The 22,390-nt window shown below is 43.6% G+C and overlaps 1 protein-coding gene across 1 annotated transcript in view; it reads right to left on the bottom strand.

The window, feature by feature from the left end:
* si:ch73-211e3.1 (trithorax group protein osa) overlaps positions 1-22,390 on the bottom strand; it is an 86,991-nt gene that overhangs the window by 25,772 nt on the left and 38,829 nt on the right. The window contains exon 2 of the mRNA XM_020491297.2: positions 19,370-21,250. Coding sequence (XP_020346886.2) covers positions 19,370-21,250 — 1,881 coding nt within the window. The remainder of the gene's footprint in view (positions 1-19,369; positions 21,251-22,390) is intronic.

Genomic DNA, 22,390 nt, shown 5'->3' with positions numbered 1-22,390 from the left:
ATCTTATTCACCATGGACTTTCCAGTGTCCCAGATCTTTTTTGAGTTTGTGCTACAGGATGCAAATTTACGCTTGAAAAAGCTAGCCTTAGCTTTCCTAACTGCCTGTGTATATTGGTTCCTAACTTCCCTGAAAAGTTGCATATCACGGGGGCTATTCAATGCTAATGCAGAATGCCGCATTATGCCTTTTGTGCTGGTCAAGGGCAGTCAGGTCTGGAGAGAACCAAGGGCTATATCTGTTCCTGGTTTCAAAATGTTTGGGATGGGGTATGCTTATTTAAGATGGTGAGGAAGGCACTTTTAAAGAATAATCAGGCATCCTCTACTGACGGGATGAGGTCAATATCCTTCCAGGATACCAGGGCCACGTCAATTAGAAAGGCCTGCTCGCTGAAGTGTTTTAGGGAGTGTTTGACAGTGATGAGGGGTGGTCGTTTGACCGCAGACCCATTACGGATGCAGGCAATGGGGCAGTGATCACTGAGATCTTGGTTGAAAACAGCAGAGGTGTATTTGGAGGGCAAGTTGGTTAGGATGATATCTATGAGGGTGCCCGTGTTTATGGATTTGGGGTTGTACCTGGTGGATTCATTGATAATTTGTGTGAGATTGAGGGCATCAAGTTTAGATTGCAGGATGGCCGGGGTGTTAAGCATTTAGGTCACCTAGCAGCACGAAATCTGAAGATAGATGGGGGGCAATCAATTCACATATGGTGTCCAGGGCACAGCTGGGGGCTGAGGGGAGGGAGGGGGGGCTAAAGCAAGCGGCAACAGTGAGAGACTTGTTTCTGGAAAGGTGGATTTTTAAAAGTAGAAGCTCGAATTGTTTGGGTACAGACCAGGATAGTAAGACAGAACTCTGCAGGCTCTCTCTGCAGTAGATGTTATAGTTAGGGATGGAAATTTCAGGGTTTTTGGTAGTCATCCTAAGCCAGGATTTAGACACGGCTAGGGCATCCGGGCTGGCAGAGTGTGCTAAAGCAGTGAATAAAATAAACTTAGGCAGGAGGCTTCTAATGTTAACATGCATGAAACCAAGGCTTTTACGGTTACAGAAGTCAACAAATGAGAGCACCTGGGGAGTAGGAGTGGAGCTAGGCACCGCAGGGCCTTGTTCACAGAAACATGTATGTAATCAGCACATGAAGACTTGCAAGAGACTGTGATGAAGACTGACAGACAAGCTTTATACTGATGTATCTGAATGGAGAGAGACCTGGCACCAAAAAAAGGATTAAACACAACTTTTACTTGTATTGTCTTTTTTATTATTCAATTGAATGGTATCGGTCAATATGGGGATGGATAAACCCTGTGTATCCCGCACAAGGATCAGGGAACTCCTGTTGTGTACGGGACAGGCCTTTCTAATTGACGTGGCCCTGGTATCCTGGAAGGATATTGACCTCATCCCGTCAGTAGAGGATGCCTGATTATTCTTTAAAAGTGCCTTCCTCACCATCTTAAATAAGCATACCCCATCCCAAACATTTTGAAACCAGGAACAGATATAGCCCTTGGTTCTCTCCAGAACTGACTGCCCTTGACCAGCACAAAAGGCATAATGCGGCATTCTGCATTAGCATTGAATAGCCCCCGTGATATGCAACTTTTCAGGGAAGTTAGGAACCAATATACACAGGCAGTTAGGAAAGCTAAGGCTAGCTTTTTCAAGCGTAAATTTGCATCCTGTAGCACAAACTCAAAAAAGATCTGGGACACTGGAAAGTCCATGGTGAATAAGATCACCTCTGCCCAGCTGCACACAGAGGCTAGGAAACACTGTAACCACCGATAAATCCACTATAATTAAGAATTTCAATAAGCATTTTACTACGGCTGGCCATGCTTTCCACCTGGCTACCCCTACACCGATCAACAGCCCTGCACCCCCCACAGCAACTCGCCCAAGCCTCCCCATTACTCCTTCACCCAAATCTAGATAATTGATGTTCTGAAAGAGCTGCAAAATATGGACCCCTACAAAATCAGCTGGGCTAGACAATCTGGACCCTCTCTTTCTAAAATGATCTTTGCCGAAATTGTTGCAATCCCTATTACTAGCCTGTTCAACCTCTTTCTTATCGTCTGAGATTCCCAAAGATTGGAAAGCTGCCGCGGTTATCACCTTTTACAAAGTGGGAGACACTCTAGACCCAAACTGCTACAGACCTATAACTATCCTACCCTGCCTTTCTAAGGTCTTCGAAAGCCAAGTTAATCCCAAATTAATCCCACCATACCTTCGAATCCCACCGTACCTTCTCCGCTATGCAATCTGGTTTCAGAGCTGGTCAGGGGTGCACCCCAGCCACCCTCAAAATCCTAAACGATATCATAACCACCAACGATAAGAGACATTACTGTGCAGCCGTATTCATCGACCTGGCCAAAGCTTTCGACTCTGTCAATCACCACATTCTTATCGGCAGACTCAACAGCCTTGGAATCTCAAATGATTGCCTCGACTGGTTCACCAACTACTTCTCTGATAGTGTTCAGTGTGTCAAATCGGAGGGCCTGTTGTCCGGACCTCTGGCGGTCTCTATGGGGTTGCCAGAGGGTTCAATTCTCGGGCCGACTCTCTTCTCTGTATACATCAATGATGTCGCTCTTGCTGCTGGTGATTCTCTGATCCACCTCTATGCAGACGACACCATTCTGTATACTTCTGGCCCTTCTTTGGACACTGTGTTAACTAACCTCCAGACGAGTTTCAATGCCATACAACTCTCCTTCCATGGCCTCCAACTGCTCTTAAATGCAAGTAAAACTAAATGCATGCTCTTCAACCGATCGCTGCCCGCACCTGCCCGTGTGGACAACTACAAATACTTAGGTGTCTGGTTAGACTGTAAACTCTCCTTCCAGACTCACATTAAGCATCTCCAATCCAAAATTAAATCTAGAATTGGCTTCCTATTTCGCAACAAAGCATCCTTCACTCATGCTGCCAAACATACCCGCATAAAACTGACCATCCTACCGATCCGCGACTTCGGCAATGTCATTAACAAAATAGCCTCCAACACTTTACTCAACAAATTGGATGCAGTCTATCACAGTGCCATCCGTTTTATCACCAAAGCCCCATACACTGCCCACCAATGTGACCTGTACGCTCTTGTTGGCTGGCCCTCGCTTCATACTCGTAGCCAAACCCACTGGCTCCAGGTCATCTACAAGTCTCTGCTAGGTAAAGCCCCGCCTTATCTCAGCTCACTGGTCACCATAGCAGTACCCACCCGTAGCACGCGCTCCAGAAGGTATATTTCACTGGTTACCCCCAAAGCCAATTCTTCCTTTGGCCGCCTTTCCTTCCAGTTCTCTGCTGCCAATGACTGGAACGAACTGCATAGAACATTGAAGCTGGAGACTGATATCTCCCTTTCTAGCTTTAAGCACCAGCTGTCAGAGCAGCTCACAGTTCACTGCACCTGTACATAGCCCATCTGTAAAAAGCCCATCCAACTACCTCATCCCCAAACTGTATTTATTTATCTTGCTCCTTTGCACCCCAGTATCTCTACTTGCACATTCATCTTCTGTACATCTACCATTCCAGTGTTTAATTGCTATATTGTAATTACTTTGCCACCATGGCCTATTTATTGCCCTACCTCCCTTATCCTACCTCATTTGCACATACTGTATATAGACTTTTTCTACTGTATTATTGACTGTATGTTTGTTTATTCCATGTGTAACTCTGTGTTGTTGTATGTGTTGAACTGCTTTGCTTTATCTTGGCCAGGTCGCAGTTGTAAATGAGAACTTGTTCTCAACTAGCCTACCTGGTTAAATAAAGGAGAAAAAAATAAAAATAATAATAATAATACACACATCAGTCACTGTTCTATTACCAATGGCAGATAGGATATGTAATACCTGACACACAAACAGGTACTATGTTGAAGTTTGAACAGGTCAGATGAAATCTACCCAATTATGGTCTCCCCATCAATTGACTGCATCTCCAGTCCATCCGTAGAAATAGGCCAAGTGGAAGCAGAGTTCATTAGTCACACATGGAATGAAAATGGTGTTCCTATGACACACTGATTACATTATCAATGGTGATTATAAATAGCCTGGTGGAACCAACCTGATCGCTGCGTTCACCTTTCTATTTCACTTCAGATATCATCAAATGTGAATTGAAATGGTGCATCTACGAAGCAGACAATGTGCCACAAATGAAGTCAGTTGACATCATGTACAGTGCAGTCGGAAAGTATTCATACCCCTTTACATTTCCCACTTTCTGTTATGTTACGGCCTTATTCTAAAATGGAATTATTAAATATATTTCCTCATCAATCAAACACAATACCCCTTAATGATAAAGTGAAGTTCTTTAGAAATGTTTGCAAATGTAGATATACATACATGTAAAAAGACATACCTTATTTACATAAGTATTCAGACCCTTTGCTGTGAGACTCGAAATTGAGCTCAGGTACATCCTGTTTCCATTGATCATCCTTGAGATGTTTCTACAACTTGACTGGAGTCCACCTGTGTTACATGCAATTGATTGGACATGATTTGGAAAGGCACACACCTGTCTTTTTAAGGTCCCACACAGTTGACAGTGCATGTCAGAGCAAAAATAAATCCACGAGGTCGAAGAAATTGTTTGTAGAGCTCCGAGACAGGATTGTGTCGAGGCACATATCTGGGGAAGGGTACCAGAAAATGTCTGCAGCATTGAAGGTCCCCAAGAACACATTAGCTTCCATCATTCTTAAATGGAAGAAGTTTGAAACCACCAAGAATCTTCCTAGAGCTGGCCGCCTGCACAACTGAGCAATCGGGGAGAGAAGTGCCTTGGTCAGGGAGGTGACCTGAAGGAGCTCCAGAGTTCCTCTGTGGAAATGGGAGAATCTTCAAGAAGGACAACCATCTTGGCAGCACTCCACCAATCAGACTTTTATGGTAGAGTGGCCAGATGGAAGCCACTCTTCAGTAAAAGGCACATGACAGCCTGCCTGGAATTTGCCAAAAGGCACCTAAAGACTCTCGACCCATGAGAAACAAGATTCGCTGATCTGATGAAACCAAGATTGAATTCTTTGGCCTGAATGCCAAGCGTCACGTCTGAAGGAAACCTGGCACCATCCCTATGGTGAAGCATGGTGGTGGCAGCATCATGCTGTGGGGATGTTTTTTAGTGGCAGGGACTGGGAGACTAGTCAGGATCGAGGGAAAGATTAACGGAACTAAGTACAGAGATATCCTTTATGAAAACCAGACTGGGGCGAAGGTTCACCTTCCAACAGGGCAACACCCTAAGCACACAGCCAAGACAACACAGGAGTGGCTTCGGGACAATTCTCTGACTGTCATTTGCTGGCCCAGCCAGAGCCCGGACTTGAACCCAATCAAACATCTCTGGATAGATCTGAAAATAGCTGTGCAGTAACGCTCCCCATCCAACCTGACAGAGCTTTAGAGGATCTGCAGAGAAGAATGGGAGAAACTCCCCAAATACAGGTGTGTCAAACTTGTAACATCATACAAGTCTCAAGGCTGTAATCGCTGCCAAATGTGCTTCAACAAAGTACTGAGTTAAGGGTCTGAATACTAACGTAAATAGAAGTATTCAGCTTTTAATTTTTTCATAAATTTGCAAAAGAAAATGCATAAAAGCAGTTTTTGCTTTGTCATTATGGGGTTTTGTTTGTAGATTGATCGGGACAAATAACATTTGAATCCATTTTAGAATTATGCTGTCGCGTAACAAAAATGTAGAAAAAGTCAAGGGGACGTTCCGAATGCACTGTATGTTTCACAATTGGGTTATCAAAGTAATGAAGTGGGTTACCTTCTGTATGTGTACAAATGATGAGCCTGTGAAAGCTGTTGCCGTTGACAGGCGAAGGTTGCTGGCTGGATACTAGCCAACATGTGGCTGACTGTTCCATTCATGGGAATGCTCAGAGTGAGGGCATGCCTGCATGATGCTGATAAGGGACCCCCTGCCGGTCTTTTCTATTGCTGCATATTCAGCTTTAAATCTCTCAAACAACTGCAGCAGGCAATCTTATGAGGTGGCGTTGACTGGGAGGGCCTGTGACAAGGTGATATAACATACAGCCAAGCCTTTTGCTAATGCACTTCACAACCAAAAAGACTCCACTAGTTGTATTTGCTTGGCTGGGGAATTAGCCTACTAGTTAATCGACACTTTTCATACTTCACATACCGCACGTTACCTGTCGTTGTTGATGAAGCCGCCTATGTCATCATGGCAGTAATTCGGGTCCCTATCAGACGCCGCATGATGCCGTCTCCTTTTCATAGGAGCCCGAGGGAGACTGGCGACAACGGAGGAGGGTTCACAAGGGCGCTTGGGTCGCTTGCCACACTTTTATTCTGAGCTTGGCTGACAAGTTGTGAAAATAGCAAGTGAACAGTGAAATGCTTTTTTGGAGGTTGCTAAACCATTGCAATCACATTGCTGGACATGTTATGATACCCACCTTTGCTCCTTCTGGTAGGTCCATTCATGACAAGGGGATCAGTCTGGCACCCAACTGGGCAGGGTCAACGATGGTCATCATCCCTCAATTACAACCATCCCTCGAGAAGTAACAGTCTCGTTCGGAAGCTAATTCCTTGTGTTACATATGGAGACCGACTGGCTCCATATTGGATTAGATTCAGGACAGTGACGCCGTTACACTGTGCAACCAACTGTGACATTGTTTTGCTATGGCCCCGGGTTGGTTTGAGTTTGTTGCTGCTAGTTAGTACACTGTTATAGCGAGACACGAGTCAGCTATTACCGCCATAGCTGCATGCATATATTTATTTGTGCCCTAGACATGGGTTGCACCTCGGAGGCTAATGTGACTGCTTTGTCTAAATTACTCGAAGCCAAATCCGAGTTGTATTGAGGTAGGCTGACGTTAGCCAGCTAGTTAGGTAGCTGGCTAGCGAACATCAGCTATGCTAGCTATATAATGATAATGATTATCAAAATATACATAACCAGATACATAACCAGCAGTATACTCACCACAAGTCTGGACCAACAAACTCCAACCACCTATTCCACAAGGTAGGGTCCTTTGGCAGGGCATGCAAATCATAGTTGGTCAATCTGTATAGCGAGGGCTTTTCAGTCTCGAATGGCTGTGACCTCTGAAAGTGTTGGGGGCTATGAAACAACGTAACCCCATTCAATGAAGGGATGAGAAGTGGCCGGAGGGGCGATTTGCACCTGGAGCTTGGCAAAAGGGGGCATGATTTACTCGTTGTGACACACTTCCAAACTCCATTTCAGACAAGCCTGACTTTATGACCAAACGTATCCTACTTACACATTGTAGTAAATGTTGACACTACAATAGATGTTTGACTCGTATCGATGCTGCATAGGCCGTTTTAAAGGGATAAGTTGGTATTTAGGGGCAAAGCCTTAACCCTTAACTTCGAAATTTGACGTTTGGAGAAACAGAACAATGCTGAGCAGGAGTCAACCCAGGATGTCAAAAACCCAGTGAAATTTGACGTTTGGAGCTACTTTGAAATTTGACGTTAAGAGAAACATGGGTAAACATCAGAATCTGAAGTCAAATTGGTAAAACAGTGAGATCTTGTTGCTAATAACACAACGTCTGCCTTCAACATCCTGAAGAACAACGCCTGCATCCGCTAAACGCTACATTGTGTGTGTGTGTGTTGTGTGTGTCTGTGTGAGTGAGTGTGCGAGTGTGTGTGTGTGTTGGTATTAGTCAATGTGTCTCTGTTTGTGTACAACTGAAGGTGGGTGTTTGTCTGCAAATAGGGTTGTTCTGCCAGAGACTGTGTGTGAATTTGAGGTTTGCCTCAGTGTGTGTGTGTCCATGTGTGTGTGTAAGCCCCTACTCCCCTGCTCCCAGAATCCAGTCGCCAAGACTGTCTGACTCCGTACTGTCTGTCTCTCCCTCCTCCCTCCCTCCCACACACACAAACACACACACACACTTGTTTGTATCTCAATATCTGTATTTCACAAACAGGACATTATTCAGCAATGTGTTCACACACACACACTTGTTTGTATCTCAATATCTGTATTTCACAAACAGGAAATTTTTCAGCAATGTGTTTAACTTCTAAATACTAGTATGGCTATAAATGACATTGTCAAACAGAAATATCTCTATCGTGTGTGTGTGTGTGAGTATAGCTAGGGCTTTTCAGTCTCAAACAGCTGTGACCTTTGAACTCGTTGGGTGTGATGAAACAACATAGCCCCATTCAATGAAGGGATGTGAAGTGGGTGGAGGGGCGATTTGCACGTGGAGCGTGGCAAAGGAGGGAATGATTTGTTGACATAATTGTAATCCAAACCCAACCTTCATTTATTCGTTGTGATGCACGGTTCCAATGTCTGAAACAGAGTTCATGACCAAAATGTTCCTATTTACATTTTGACACTAGAATAAATGCTTCTGACTCATTTCGACAACACATAGTCCGTTTTCAAAGGGATTAGTTGGTTTTTAGGGGCAGTCGCTTTTTAATGTTTTAACCCTGTCCAAAGCCTTAACCATTAACTTCGAAAATTGATGTTTGGAGAAACAGAACGATGCTGAGCAGGAGGAGACAGAGGTGTGGACTCGAGTCACATGACTTGGACTTGAGTCAGACTCGAGTCACAAATATGATGACTTGCAACTCGACTTTGACTTTAACACCAATGACTTGTGACTTGACTTGGACCTTATGACTCGACCTGACTTGATACCCTCTCCAAGCCCAAATATAAAAAATTATGCTATTAAAAAAAGTGTGCAGCGCATCAACTCTTTATTTAACGGATTACAGTTTGAATCGGACAGCAGCCAATCAAATTGTGCCAGCTGAGAAACAGTTGTGCGGGGCAGTGCAGAGGAACGTCGGTGGGTGAATTTAGATGGAGCCCTTGGAAAGATGATACCCCAAATTATTATTTTCGGATATAAAGAAGACGCTGTATCAACAAAAAAACAAATTGCAACTTACAAAACATGCGGGAAGAAAATGAGGAGGAGAAACAATTTCCACATTTGTTCGACATTTGAAGCTGCACAAAGAACGGCAAGTCGTGGCTAATATAGCCGACAGCTGTATATTGTATTCCTTTACTAGTGTATCATGTAGGCTAGTGTAACGTTACATCAATGAGCCTCCACACAGTTAGTCAGTGCGGGAACGTGATCATTGCACTCCAGATTGAGCTACAACTGGCTAGGCAGTTGGTAGCCTAAAATCCTGCCTGATGTTACTGCTGTTCCTAAAACCATTGACATACGACTGCCTACTGTAACCACACTCTCATTCTCATGGCTACCCATGGATTTCCATGGAAATATAACATTTATTTGGAAAGTAATAAATATATACTAACTATTACTCTTGTTAAAAATATGAAATGGTAATACATTTGGTGAAGAGCAAAATGGTTTAGGACTCGAAACTCAAGGTTTAGGACTTGAGACATGACTTGATACTTGACGGTCTTGACTTGAGACTTGACTTGCCTGTCTTGACTTGGGACTTGACTTGGGACTTGACTGCTAAGACTTGAGACTGACTTGTGACTTGTAAACAATCCAGGACACCAAAAAAACTTTGAAATTGAACCCTTAGAGAAATGTCTAACTTTGACATGGATAAACATCAGAATTTGAAGTGAAATTGGTAAAACCATGAGATCTTGTTGTTGACAACACAAAATCTGCCTTCAACATCTTGAAGAGCAACGCCTGCCAGTGGCAACGCATGTGTGTTGGTATTAGTCAATGTGCCTCTGTTTGTGTACAACTGAAGGTGGGTGTTTGTCTGCAAATACTGCCGTTCTGCCAGAGACTGTGTGTGAGTTTGAGGTCTGCCTTAGCATGTGTATGTCTCTGTGTGTGTGTGTGTGTAAGCCCCCACTCCTCTGCTCCCAGAATCCAGTCGCCAAGACTGTCTGACTCCGTACTGTCTGTCTCTGTCTCTCCCTTCCCTCCCACACACACACACACACACACACACACACGTTTATATAACGGACATTATTCAGCAATGTAATTAATTAAGTACTAAATACATCTCTATCATGTGTGTGAGTATGTGTGTTTACGACTGCTATTGTTAGTGCTTGTTGAGACTAAACTCTCTCTTCATGAATAGTTTAATATTGAAGAGCTGATTATAAACTGTTTATAAATATTAGGCCCTAATCTAGAGTGTTGACAACACTAAGTACTCTCAACTACTACTGTATGACAATGATTATGAATATTACTACTACTACTACTACTACTACTGTATTACAATGATTATGAATATGACTACTACTACTACTACTGTATTAAAATGATTATGAATATGACTACTACTACTACTACTACTACTACTACTACTACTACTACTGTATGACAATGATTATGAATGTGACTACTACTACTACTACTACTAATGTATAACAATGATTATGAATATGACTACCACTACTACTACTACTACTACTACTGTATGACAATGATTATGAATATGACTACTACTACTACTACTGTATGACAATGATTTTGAATATGACTACTACTACTACTACTACTACTGTATGACAATGATTATGAATATGACTACTACTACTACTACTGTATGACAATGATTATGAATATGACTACTACTACTACTACTACTGTATGACAATGATTATGAATATGACTACTACTACTACTACTACTGTATGACAATGATTATGAATGACTACTACTACTACTACTGTATGACAATGATTATGAATATGACTACTACTACTACTACTACTGTATGACAATGATTATGAATGTGACTACTACTACTACTACTGTATGACAATGATTATGAATATGACTACTACTACTACTACTACTGTATGACAATGATTATGAATGTGACTACTACTACTACTACTACTAATGTATAACAATGATTATGAATATGACTACTACTACTACTACTACTACTACTACTACTACTACTACTACTACTGTATGACAATGATTATGAATATGACTACTACTACTACTACTGTATGACAATGATTTTGAATATGACTACTACTACTACTACTACTACTACTACTACTACTACTACTACTGTATGACAATGATTATGAATATGACTACTACTACTACTACTACTGTATGAAAATGATTATGAATATTACTACTACTGTATGAAAATGATTATGAATACTACTACTACTACTACTACTGTATGAAAATGATTATGAATATTACTACTACTACTACTACTACTACTACTACTACTACTACTGTATGACAATGATTATGAATATGACTACTACTACTACTACTACTACTGTATGACAATGATTATGGATGACTACTACTACTACTACTACTACTACTACTGTATGACAATGATTATGAATATGACTACTACTACTACTACTACTACTACTGTATGACAATGATTATGAATATGACTACTACTACTGCTACTACTACTAGGCTACACTCCAGTGTTGTAGTACTTCGAGATCAGTCTTGAGTTTGGTCTCAAGACCATATGTTGAGTGTCTCGGTGTCAGATACATTTGTACTTGGTCTTGACAGTGAGGACTCGTAATTCCTTCCCGAGACCAGCCGAGTAAAAAAACTCAGAATGATCAGCTTGTCCATTCAGTCAACACATAAACACCATGACGTACAATAAGGCATTGTTGGCAGAATAGATTAATCCAGATTAGTCCATAAAACATTGCTATCAGGTTGTAAATCACAGCCGGCCTGGTACATTATTTGCTGCCTCCATTCGGGATACACTGTTTCAGTTTCAATGACTCAATATTCTGGACAAAGGCGGACGAATGTAACTAAGGCTGGGAATGTCAATCCAATCAAACTAGCAAGGGAAATGATCACAAGTCAGACACAACGTGGCTAAAAGGCTAGCGTATCTAGTTTTGTTGCAAGCTAAAAACATGGAGCCTAACGTTAGCTAGATTGCTAGCTAGCTGCTAGGAGGATGTCATGTCATGCCATTTGGAGTTAAGATGATGAATATGTCGCTTTCATATCGTTGTTCAGTGGCTATACACAGCTAGAGATAGCTAGAACCACTGTTATCCAAGTTAGCATATCTCTTGCATTGGCAAATTCTGAACAACTGATGAATTTACAAAACGGGCAACACCCGCTGAATATAACCGGTGTCAGTAAACACAGACAAAAAAAAGTCATAGTTAGTCAAGAACGCTCTAGATAACATGTAAACAGCCTAACCAGCTCTGCTACGGCGAGTAAAAATGTCCCAGTGAGGTTTCCTCTCATTTGTCGTTGTTGTGCATAACTGAGGGAGAGCCTCTCTTTTCAAGGTTGTTTGATCAATAAGACTGCAAAGTTCCCAAATGTAAGAGGACTCCCGTGGTGTTTACATAATCGCAGAAAAACATTCAGGAGTATTTTGTGGCTTTTGGTGAATGTGTTCTAATGACCTAAAGTCGTTCAAAGTGAATGATGGCAGGCCCTATTGGCAAATGGCTTGTTTGTGTAAGGGCCTACTGTAGGTCTGATTGACTATAGCGCACCTATCTGTGTAGACTCCGTTCCTGGACAAGACAGATGTTTTTATTTGGTTTTATTTTCTGCAGTGTCTTTTAATTGTAAACTGACGGCCGCTTTCCCATTGCTATAAGAATTGTCACAAATGCCTTAGTATTTTAAATTTTTAAATTTATTTTTATTTTACCTTTATTTAACTAGGCAACCTGTTGGTCTTCAAGAAGGCAGAAGGTCCCATACGTTTTTGTAAAAAATGGTCCCACCCATTAAGTTAAAATGTTATTGGTTGATTCCACTGTCACTCCAAACTTTTACCCTAATACAGTTGAATGACAGATGCCTTTATCTAGCATCTGATGGCCTAGCCAATGGCTGATGGAGCTAGCTAATGCTAGATTTATCTCCCCAGAGACCAACAAAGAAAAATCCTGATTGGAACTTTTTTCTTCTTCAGCGTTATCCCTTTCCTTTCCAACAGAAACAGGAAGAGAGACTAAATCAGAACATAATTGAAAATAATTATATTATTATCATTAATATTTTATAAATCCTTAGCCCTTCTCTGAAGGCGTAGAAGGCTGATTGTTCCCCACTGTGTTTGGGTTAGTAATAATTTGTAGAGTGGCTCTATTTTTCCTCAGCATGCATTTATTTCTTATTTTTTTATGTCTAAAGAATCCATATGTTGTTCTGTTGTTCTGTTTCGGGGCCATTTTTAACCCTTATTATGGTGGTGATTTGACAAAATGACAATCATGGTCTTGAATTAGACTCGCATTTTTCTGTTCTCGGGTCTTGACTCGGTCTCGGACCCCTTATCCCCCCCCCCGGTCTCGGTCGTGACACGGTCTCGGACCCCTTATCCCCCTCCCGGTCTCGGTCTTGACACGGTCTCGGTCCCCTTATCCCCCCCCCGGTCTCGGTCTTGACACGGTCTCGGACCCCTTATCCCCCTCCCGGTCTCAGTCTTGACACGGTCTCGGACCCCTTATCCCCCTCCCGGTCTCGGTCTTGACACGGTCTCGAACCCCTTATCCCCCTCCCGGTCTCGGTCTTGACACGGTCTCGGACCCCTTATCCCCCTCCCGGTCTCAGTCTTGACACGGTCTCGGACCCCTTATCCCCCTCCCGGTCTCGGTCTTGACACGGTCTCGTACCCCTTATCCCCCTCCCGGTCTCGGTCTTGACACGGTCTCAAACCCTTATCCCCCTCCCGGTCTCGGTCTTGACATGGTCTCGAACCCCTTATCCCCTTCCCGGTCTCGGTCTTGACTCGGTCTCATTTTGCTCCGGTCTTGGTCTTGAATCGGACTCGCTTTAGGTGGTCTCAAAAACAAGACTGCTACACTCTAAAAAAAAATATTGGTTAAAAACCAATTTGGGTTGTTTGGTAACCAAGCGCTGGGTAAATACTGGACAGAACACACACCGGGTTATTTTGACCCAACCAGTTGGGTTGTTTGGATTACCCAAACATGGGTTAATTTAACCATCAGTTTTTATTCACTTTCATGCTGGGTTGACCCAGCAGCTGGGTCTTTTTTAATGTAATCCAAAGGTTATTTCCAGGAGGCGTGGCCTATTAGGGGCATGGCTTTCAGATAGTTATTTTTGGAGACCCTTGAGAGTAAGTGTCATTCCTGTTCATCATGTTAAGTTGATGAAAAATGAACATTTTACTTTAATATTTTTGCACATTACACAGTTTAATATAACATCTATAACATTATTATTTACATATATGTATTGTAACAAAGTGGTCATTTTATTATGTACTCAATCATATGGGCATATTTTTTCTCAGACATAAATAAGCAATTCCAGGTGAAAGCCAAAGGCCATAGTTTTCTACATTATTCAAAATATTGCCGCTTTGCTAGATTGATGAATACAGACATAGCGAAAACAGCGCAAAAATGCTGTCAGCCTCGGAGGTAGGACAAACAGAGAGAGATGGAGAGAGTGTGGGAGAGGAGAAGAAAGGAAGGGGTGAATAGGAGGAGGAAGAGGAGGAGGGAGGTTGTGACTAGCTCAGGCCAAGGAGATTTGTTAAGTTCGTACATACATACGGTGTGTGTGTGTGTATCTATGTGTGTATATATATATATATATATATATATATATATATATATATATATATATATATATATATCTGGAGCAACACGGTCTCATAATTTCCCTTCGAAATTCAACGTGTTATGGATGAACGTCCACACTTAAACACTACCTCAGTCAGGTGTGTCATCAACCAGCACCGGACTCAACACAGTTCACCTGTGTTCCCACACACACACACACACACACACACACACACACACACACACACACACACACACACACACACACACACACACACACACACAGCTATACATTCCTATGGTGTGTAAATAACAGGCTCACATAGAAAAACACTTGCAACTGTATGAGCACATAGCAGGCCTTAATACACATTTTGTCCCTGTGTGTGGGTGAGTGTGACTGTTTTTCTCCCTGCTCACAGCTGCACAGCCCTAAACCAGAAGTCAGAGAAAGAAGAAGTCAACAGTGAGAGAGGGAGGAACAGAGGGGAGTGAAAGAGAGAGGGAGAGAGAGAGAAAGAGAGCGAGCGAGACCGAATGCAGAAAGAGAGCGTGAGTGAAGGAAGCAAGAGGAAGAGTGAAAGAGAGAAAACGGAAGAGACAGTCAGTGCAAGGCACTCCCCTTTAAATGCAACTCAGCTTGAGTAGGTGGACAGAGAGAGAGAGAAAGAGAGCGAGGTGTAGAGAGAAAGAGAGAGAGCTGTCGAGAGACAGAGAGAGGGGGAAGAGAGAGGGGAGAATGAGAAGTAAAGAGAAGGAGAGGGGGAAGAGAGAGGGGAGAATGAGAAGTAAAGAGAAGGAGAGGGGGAGAGAGAGAGAAGGCAGAGAGAGCAGCCAGGTCACACAAGATCCAATGCCGTTTTTGACGTTCATCCAGGGCCCCAGGACGCCGGGAGATGCCTTCAATACCGGCCACTAGGGCCATTGGTGTTCGCTATTACCATCAAGTAGGCTCTCGGCTTTCTAAGGCATTGTGGATGGGCATAATTAATGCCTAAACTTAACCATTGAGTAGTTTCTGTTTTAACCCGATCCCAATCATTAACCCTTAAGTTAACTGATTGTAATTAATGCCTAAACTTAACCATAAAAACTCATACTGAAGTCAGAATGTGTCAGTCAGATAGTGAGATTTTGTTGGCGAGAGACAAGAGAAAGAGAGGGAGGAAGGCCTTTCCATAGAAGTGTGTGTGTGTGTGGGAGGGAGGGAGGGAGGGAGGGAAGGTTAGGGAGGGGAACCCCACTTGAGTCAACAAATACGAAAAAGCTGCTATTGCCAGGAAAACCCTGCCTTGAGTTCACACGACAGAACTGGGCTTTAGAAAACTGCACTCGCTGTGTGCGCGTGTGGGTGTGCGCTACACGTAAGTGTGGATGATTGAGTGCTTAATATGTTTGCTGTCATGTGGGAGTGCTCATTACCTGAACAATGCCTTGTGGTGTATCTTTTTAAGAATGTGTTATGTGTATATTGTGTGTACAGGGGATGTTTAAATAGTGTTTTAGTGTGTATTTGTGAGTGCTGCTTAAGACAAACGTGAATGCTGTGTGTGCATACATGTTTACATTTGTGTGTATGTGTGTGTGTGTGTGTGTGTGTGTGTGTGTGTGTGTGTGTGTGTGTGTGTGTGTGTGTGTGTGTGTGTGTGTGTGTGTGTGTGTGGTGCGTGCACGTGCGTGCATACACGTGTACATTAGTGTGTTTCTGTGGTGTGTGGTGTGTGTGTCTTTAGATTGGGTTTCAAATTGCCGCGGCAGCATTCTCTCCTGCAGCAGCAAGCAGAATCTTTGAGGCAGAGAGAGCGCGGTGTGTTTGAAGCTCCTACCCCCCCTCCTCTCTCTCTCTCTCTCTCTCTGTCTCGGTCTCTCTCGCTGTCTCTCTCTCTCTCTCTCTCTCCACCCCCTTCTCTGCCCAGTAGCACTCTTTCAGCATGCACTCCAATGAAGGATAATGAATTTTAGAAAAGAGGGGATAAGAGGGAAGGAGGGAGAGGGGGATGAGCGGGAGGGGGAAGGGTTGGCCTCTCGGGAAGGAGTGAGTAAGCGCTAAAGGGGCCCCTCGGTTAATAAGCCCCTAACGCACACAGCTCCTAAAAAACACCTCCCTCCAAAACCGTCCTCCTATACACTGTAAAACCAAGCGTGTAGGCTCTGAACACATAACGAAACACTTTTCTGAAACACTTTTTATAATTATTTTGAATTTCAATGAAAACATGTCACAGTGTTTTTTAGACTGTTTATTCGCTGTAACACTTTTTAAACACTTCTATCCCATTTTACAACCAGGAAGTGTATTAGGGTAGATGTAGCAGATATGGAATCCTGTCTTTACAGTAAGTAAGTAGGGAACTTGGAAAGGGGCCCTCCTAACCACTGCATGTACATTAAATACACAAAATAGATATGTATGACTGTGGTGACTTTTAATTAGTATATAGTGTATAGTGCACTACTTTTCACCAGCACCTGGTCAAAAGCAGTGCACTATATAGTGAATAGGGTGCCATTTGGTTTAAGGTACCGCTACACAAAGGAAGAGATTCCTCCACTCCCTGTTCCCTTCTGTCTTCTACATAATTAATCTAACACAGCCCCCCATCCCTCCACACACACACACTGACTTCTCTCCTCCATCCCCCTTTGAAAAACAGCAGGGGGCCCCCCCTCTATGTAGCTACCCCTCTTCTGCCCCCTACACTCCCCCACCACAACTACTCCCCACCTCTCCTGGGCTCTCCATTGCTCCTCTCCCCTCATCCTGTCCTCTGTAACCTTGCCCCTTTTGCTGAACTCCAAATGCTGCAGACGGCAACACTTCATGATGGAATACCACATCACACGAACAAGGCTACAGTTCTTGTAGCCTTTTCTCAGTAAATTCTCTCCGGGCCTAAACAACGTAAGTCAGTCCAAAGCAGCAGAAACAGTCGAGCACAACAGTTCCACACTAACATCCAATTTCCTCCCGGTTGAAAGTTTTAGAACACTTAACTCAAACAATTATTTTTCTTTATGTTGACTATTTTCTACATTGTAGAATAATAGTGAAAACATCAAAACATTGAAATAACACATATGGAACCATGTAGTAACCAAAAAAGTGTTAAACAAATCAAAATATATTTTATATTTGAGGTTCTTCAAATAGCCACCCTTTGCCTTGATGACAGCTTTGCACACTCTTGGCATTCTCTCAACCTGGAATGCTTTTCCAACAGTCTTGAAGGAGTTCCCACATATGCTGAGCACTTGTCCGCTGCTTTTCCTTCACTCTGCGGTTCAACAAATCCCAAACCATCTCAATTTGTTTGAGGTCGGGTGATTGTGGAGGCCAGGCCATCTGATGCAGCACTCCATCACTCTCCTCTTGGTAAAATAGCCCTTACACAGCCTGGAGGTGTGTTGGGTCATTGTCCTGTTGATAATCAAATGATAGTGGGACTAAGCGCAAACCAGATGGGATGGCGTATCTACAGAATGCTGTGGTAGCCATGCTGGTTAAGTGTGAATTCTAAATAAATCACAGACAGTGTCACCAGCAAGGCACCCCCACACCATAACACCTCTTCTTCCATGCTTAACCGTGGGAAATACCCATACGGAGATCATCCGTTCACCCACACCGCATCTCACAAAGACACGGCGGTTGGAACCAAAAATCTCAAATTTGGACTAATTAGACCAAAGGACAGATTTCCACCGGTCTGATGTCCTTTGCTCGTGTTTCTTGGCCCAAGCAAGTCTCTTCTTATTATTGGTATCCTTCAGTAGTGGTTTCTTTGCAGCAACTAGACCATGAAGGCCTGATTCACACAATCTCCTCTGAACAGTTGATGCTGAGATGTGTCTGTTACTTGAACTCTGTGAAGCATTTATTTGGCCTGCAATTTCTGAGGCTGGAACTTATCCTCTGCAGCAGAGGTAACTCTGGGTCTTCCTTTCCTGTGGCGGTCCTCATGAGAGCCAGTTTCATCATAGCGCTTGATGGTTTTTGCGACTGCACTTGAGAGACTTTCAAAGTTCTTGAAATATTCCGGATTGACTGACGTTCATGTCTTGAAGTAATGATGGACTGTTGTTTCTCTTTGCTTATTTGAGCTGTTCTTGCCATAATATGGACTTGGCCTTTTCCCAAATAGGGCTATCTTTTGTATACCATCCCTACCTTGTTACAACACAACTGATCATCCCTCCACACACAACTGAAAAGCATTAGGAGGGAAAGAAATTCCACAAATTAACTTTTAAGAAGGCGCACCTATTAATTGAAATGTATTCCAGGTGACTACCTCGTGAAGCTGGTTGAGAGAATGCCAAGAGTGTGCAAAGCTGTCGTCAAGGCAAAGGGTGGCAAAGAATATCAAATATTTCATATATTTTGATTTGTCTAACCCTTTTTTGGTTACTACATGATTCCATATGTGTTATTTCATAGTTTTGATGTCTTCACTATTATTCTACAATGTAGAAAATAGTAAGAATTAAGAAAAACCCTTGAACGAGTGGGACTCAGTCCTAAAGGAAAACATTTGCGACAGGCCCTGAGAAAAACGTCAAAATAAAAGTATGCAGCATTAAGTTCCCTGAACAAAAAGACAACTAAAGCAGTAACCCAACACAGACATGACCTCAGAGGAGGCACTACTGACAACTTTTGCACCCCAATAAATACTGCAACCAGACAATATAACCATCCAATCACCGCTCTACATACTGCAACCAGGATGTAAAATCTACCAATCATGACTCACCTCTCTACAGTGTTGTGGCCCCATGATTCCTGCTGCGGCCTGCTGCATTGCTGCTCTCTGCTGCATCCTCTGTTGCAATAGATGGGCATGGTTCGCTGCTACTGACGCTGGTGTTCCGGCTGCACCACCATGCTGCATTCCACGGTAACCAGCCATGGGGTTGGGGGGTCCACCCTGTCCAGGGCCCATTGGGGGTCCACCCCCTCCTCCCATCTTCTGCTGGGGGTCCAGGTCAAAATGGCGGAGGGGCTTGGTGTTGGTGAAGGAATATGAGGGTTCCTGGTGCGGGACTCCACCACCACATGGTTTGGACATGGACGGGTGTTGGCCCAGTTGGGCGTTCGTCTGTAGCTGTTGCGTGTTTGAATGTTGCTGTTGTTGTTGTTGATGTTGTTGTTGTTGTTGTTGTTGCATGAGTAGCTTGAGGCTGCTGGGTTGACCCGCCGTCATGGCTTTGTAGAGCTGACTCGAGATGTTGTTGTTGGGTCCTGACCCGTTCTGGGTGCTGTATGGATGTGGTTGTTGGGTTTGGGGTTGGTTCTGGGGTTGAGGTTGATGCTGGGACTGGAGCGCCGGGCTTTGGTGAGGCTTGTCAGTTCGGTAGGGGGGAGATGGTCTTGTGGCGCCTGATGTTGGTGCACCTCCACTGGGCATGTAGTTGGCTTGTGACCCCTGGATGTTGGATGAAGTGCTGGATGTGCTGGTGTTTCCTAAAGGTAGAAGGGTACTCTGTGGGCTAAAGGGGGGTTGGGCGAGAGCCGGACTGCCTAGCTTATCTGGGCGGTAGGGTGGTGAAGGCCCTGCAGACGGAGCTGGAGCCAGGATGGAGATTGACATTGAACCCTGGGGGCTTTGAATGCTTCCAGCCGGGCTGAATGGTTGTTGGTGGAGCGGGGAGGAGTTGGGGAGTTTCTGCCCGCCCCAGGGTGAACCTTGCTGGGATAGAGGAGGCATAGAGGCCTGGGTCTGGGGTTGATTCTGGGTCTGGTTCTGGGGGATAGGGGTGTTGGAGGAAAGGTGTTTGTTGGAGTTGGACGCCATTTGCTGGAGCTGTTGAGCTCGCGATACCTCGTGCCAAGTAGACCCGGGTCGAGAGGAGAGGGCTGCGGATAACATCGGAGAACGTGCTTGGTTCTGGGATGAAGAGGAATGGTGTGGTGAAGCCGAGAGAGGCGAGGGAACGGGTTTGGAGGGGTGGGGGATGGAGTACGGGGCTCCGGCCAGACTCGGGCCTACTTGGGGAGACCCTGCCTGTGGAAAGCCTGGGGAGTGGGTGAGGTGGCTCTCCAGGTGAGATGTGGTTCTCTGGGGGGAGCGTTTGGGCGAATGTGGGTGGATGTACCCCGGCCCTGATCCTTGATTCTGCTCCTCTTTATTCCCCAGTATCTTGTCCAGATCCAACTCCTGCAGAGAAGGATCTGGGTTCTTGGTCAACTCATCCAGAATATCCTGGAGCTCCTGCTCAACCGATGGGGCCGACGAGGAGCTTCCATTGGGGTGAAATTGTCCTCCACCAACACTTCCAGGCCCCCCAGACCCAGGACTCGCCTTAGGGGGCATAGAGTAGGGTGACCCCAGCCCGTTGTTCCCATTCCCCAGCCTGTTACCTTCAAGTGACCCCTGACTTCCAGGACCTCCATGACCTCCAGGACTGGGTCCTCCAGAGTAAGAGCTCTGCTGGAAGCTGGTACCCATGGCGAGGGTCACATCCTCCAGGCAGAGTCGCTTGGTGGGCCCCCCGGGCCCCTGGGTCATGGAAGAACCGTCGGAGGTACCGTTCAGACCCAGACCAGGGCCATTACCGGGCCCTTGGCCCTGCCGTAAGCCTCCCTGGTGGGCCCCCTCAGTCGCAGTCAGCCTCCTCTTCAGTGATCCAGACAGCTGGAGGAACGCGAAAGAGAGAAGAGATAGTGAGTACATAAAAAATGACCAAGCACAATGACTGTTAGAACAGAGCACCCAGCACAGTGAGACATTTGATGATAAAAACACATTCTACAAACTCATGTAGTCATAGAGGGTCAATAGAAGAACAAAGGCAGGAAAATAATACATTTTCATGAAAGACATGAAAACGTTCTATTGTCGACATTTTAGCTTTCTATTGCCGGGCGAAGGTCTCAATAGATAATAGGTCTCAATAGATAATAGGTCTCAATAGATAATAAGTTCTCAATAGATAGTCTCAATAGATAATAAGGTCTCAATAGATAATATGGTCTCAATAGATAATAAGGTCACAATAGATAATAGGTCTCAATAGATAATAAGTTCTCAATAGATAATAGGTCTCAATAGATAATAGGTCTCAATAGATAATAAGTTCTCAATAGATAGTCTCAATAGATAATAAGGTCTCAATAGATAATAAGGTCTCAATAGATAATAAGGTCACAATAGATAATAGGTCTCAATAGATAATAAGGTCTCAATAGACAATATGGTCTCAATAGATATTCTCAATAGATAATAAGGTCTCAATAGATAATAGGTCTCAATAGATAATAATGTCTCAATAGATAATAATGTCTCAATAGATAATAAGGTCCCAATAGATAATAGGTCTCACTAGATAATAAGGTCTCAATAGATAATAAGGTCTCAATAGATAATAAGGTCTCAATAGATAATAGGTCTCAATAGATAATAAGGTCTCAATAGATAATAAGGTCCCAATAGATAATAGGTCTCAATAGATAATAGGTCTCAATAGACAATAAGGTCTCAATAGATAATAAGGTCTCAATATATAATAAGGTCTCAATAGATAATAAGGTCTCAATAGATAATAAGGTCTCAATAGATAATAGGTCTCAATAGATAATAAGGTCTCAATAGATAATAAGGTCTCAATATATAATAAGGTCTCAATAGAAAATAAGGTCTCAATAGATAATAGGTCTCAATAGATAATAAGGTCTCAATAGATAATCTCAATAGACAATAAGGTCTCAATAGATAATAATGTCTCAATAGATAATACGGTCTCAATAGATAATAATGTCTCAATAGATAATCTCA

This window comes from Oncorhynchus kisutch, linkage group LG9 (genome assembly GCF_002021735.2).
Source record: "Oncorhynchus kisutch isolate 150728-3 linkage group LG9, Okis_V2, whole genome shotgun sequence".
Taxonomy (NCBI): Eukaryota; Metazoa; Chordata; class Actinopteri; order Salmoniformes; family Salmonidae; genus Oncorhynchus; species Oncorhynchus kisutch.
The sequence above is the reverse complement of the archived record's forward strand: the minus strand, read 5'-3'. Positions and strand labels throughout refer to the sequence as shown.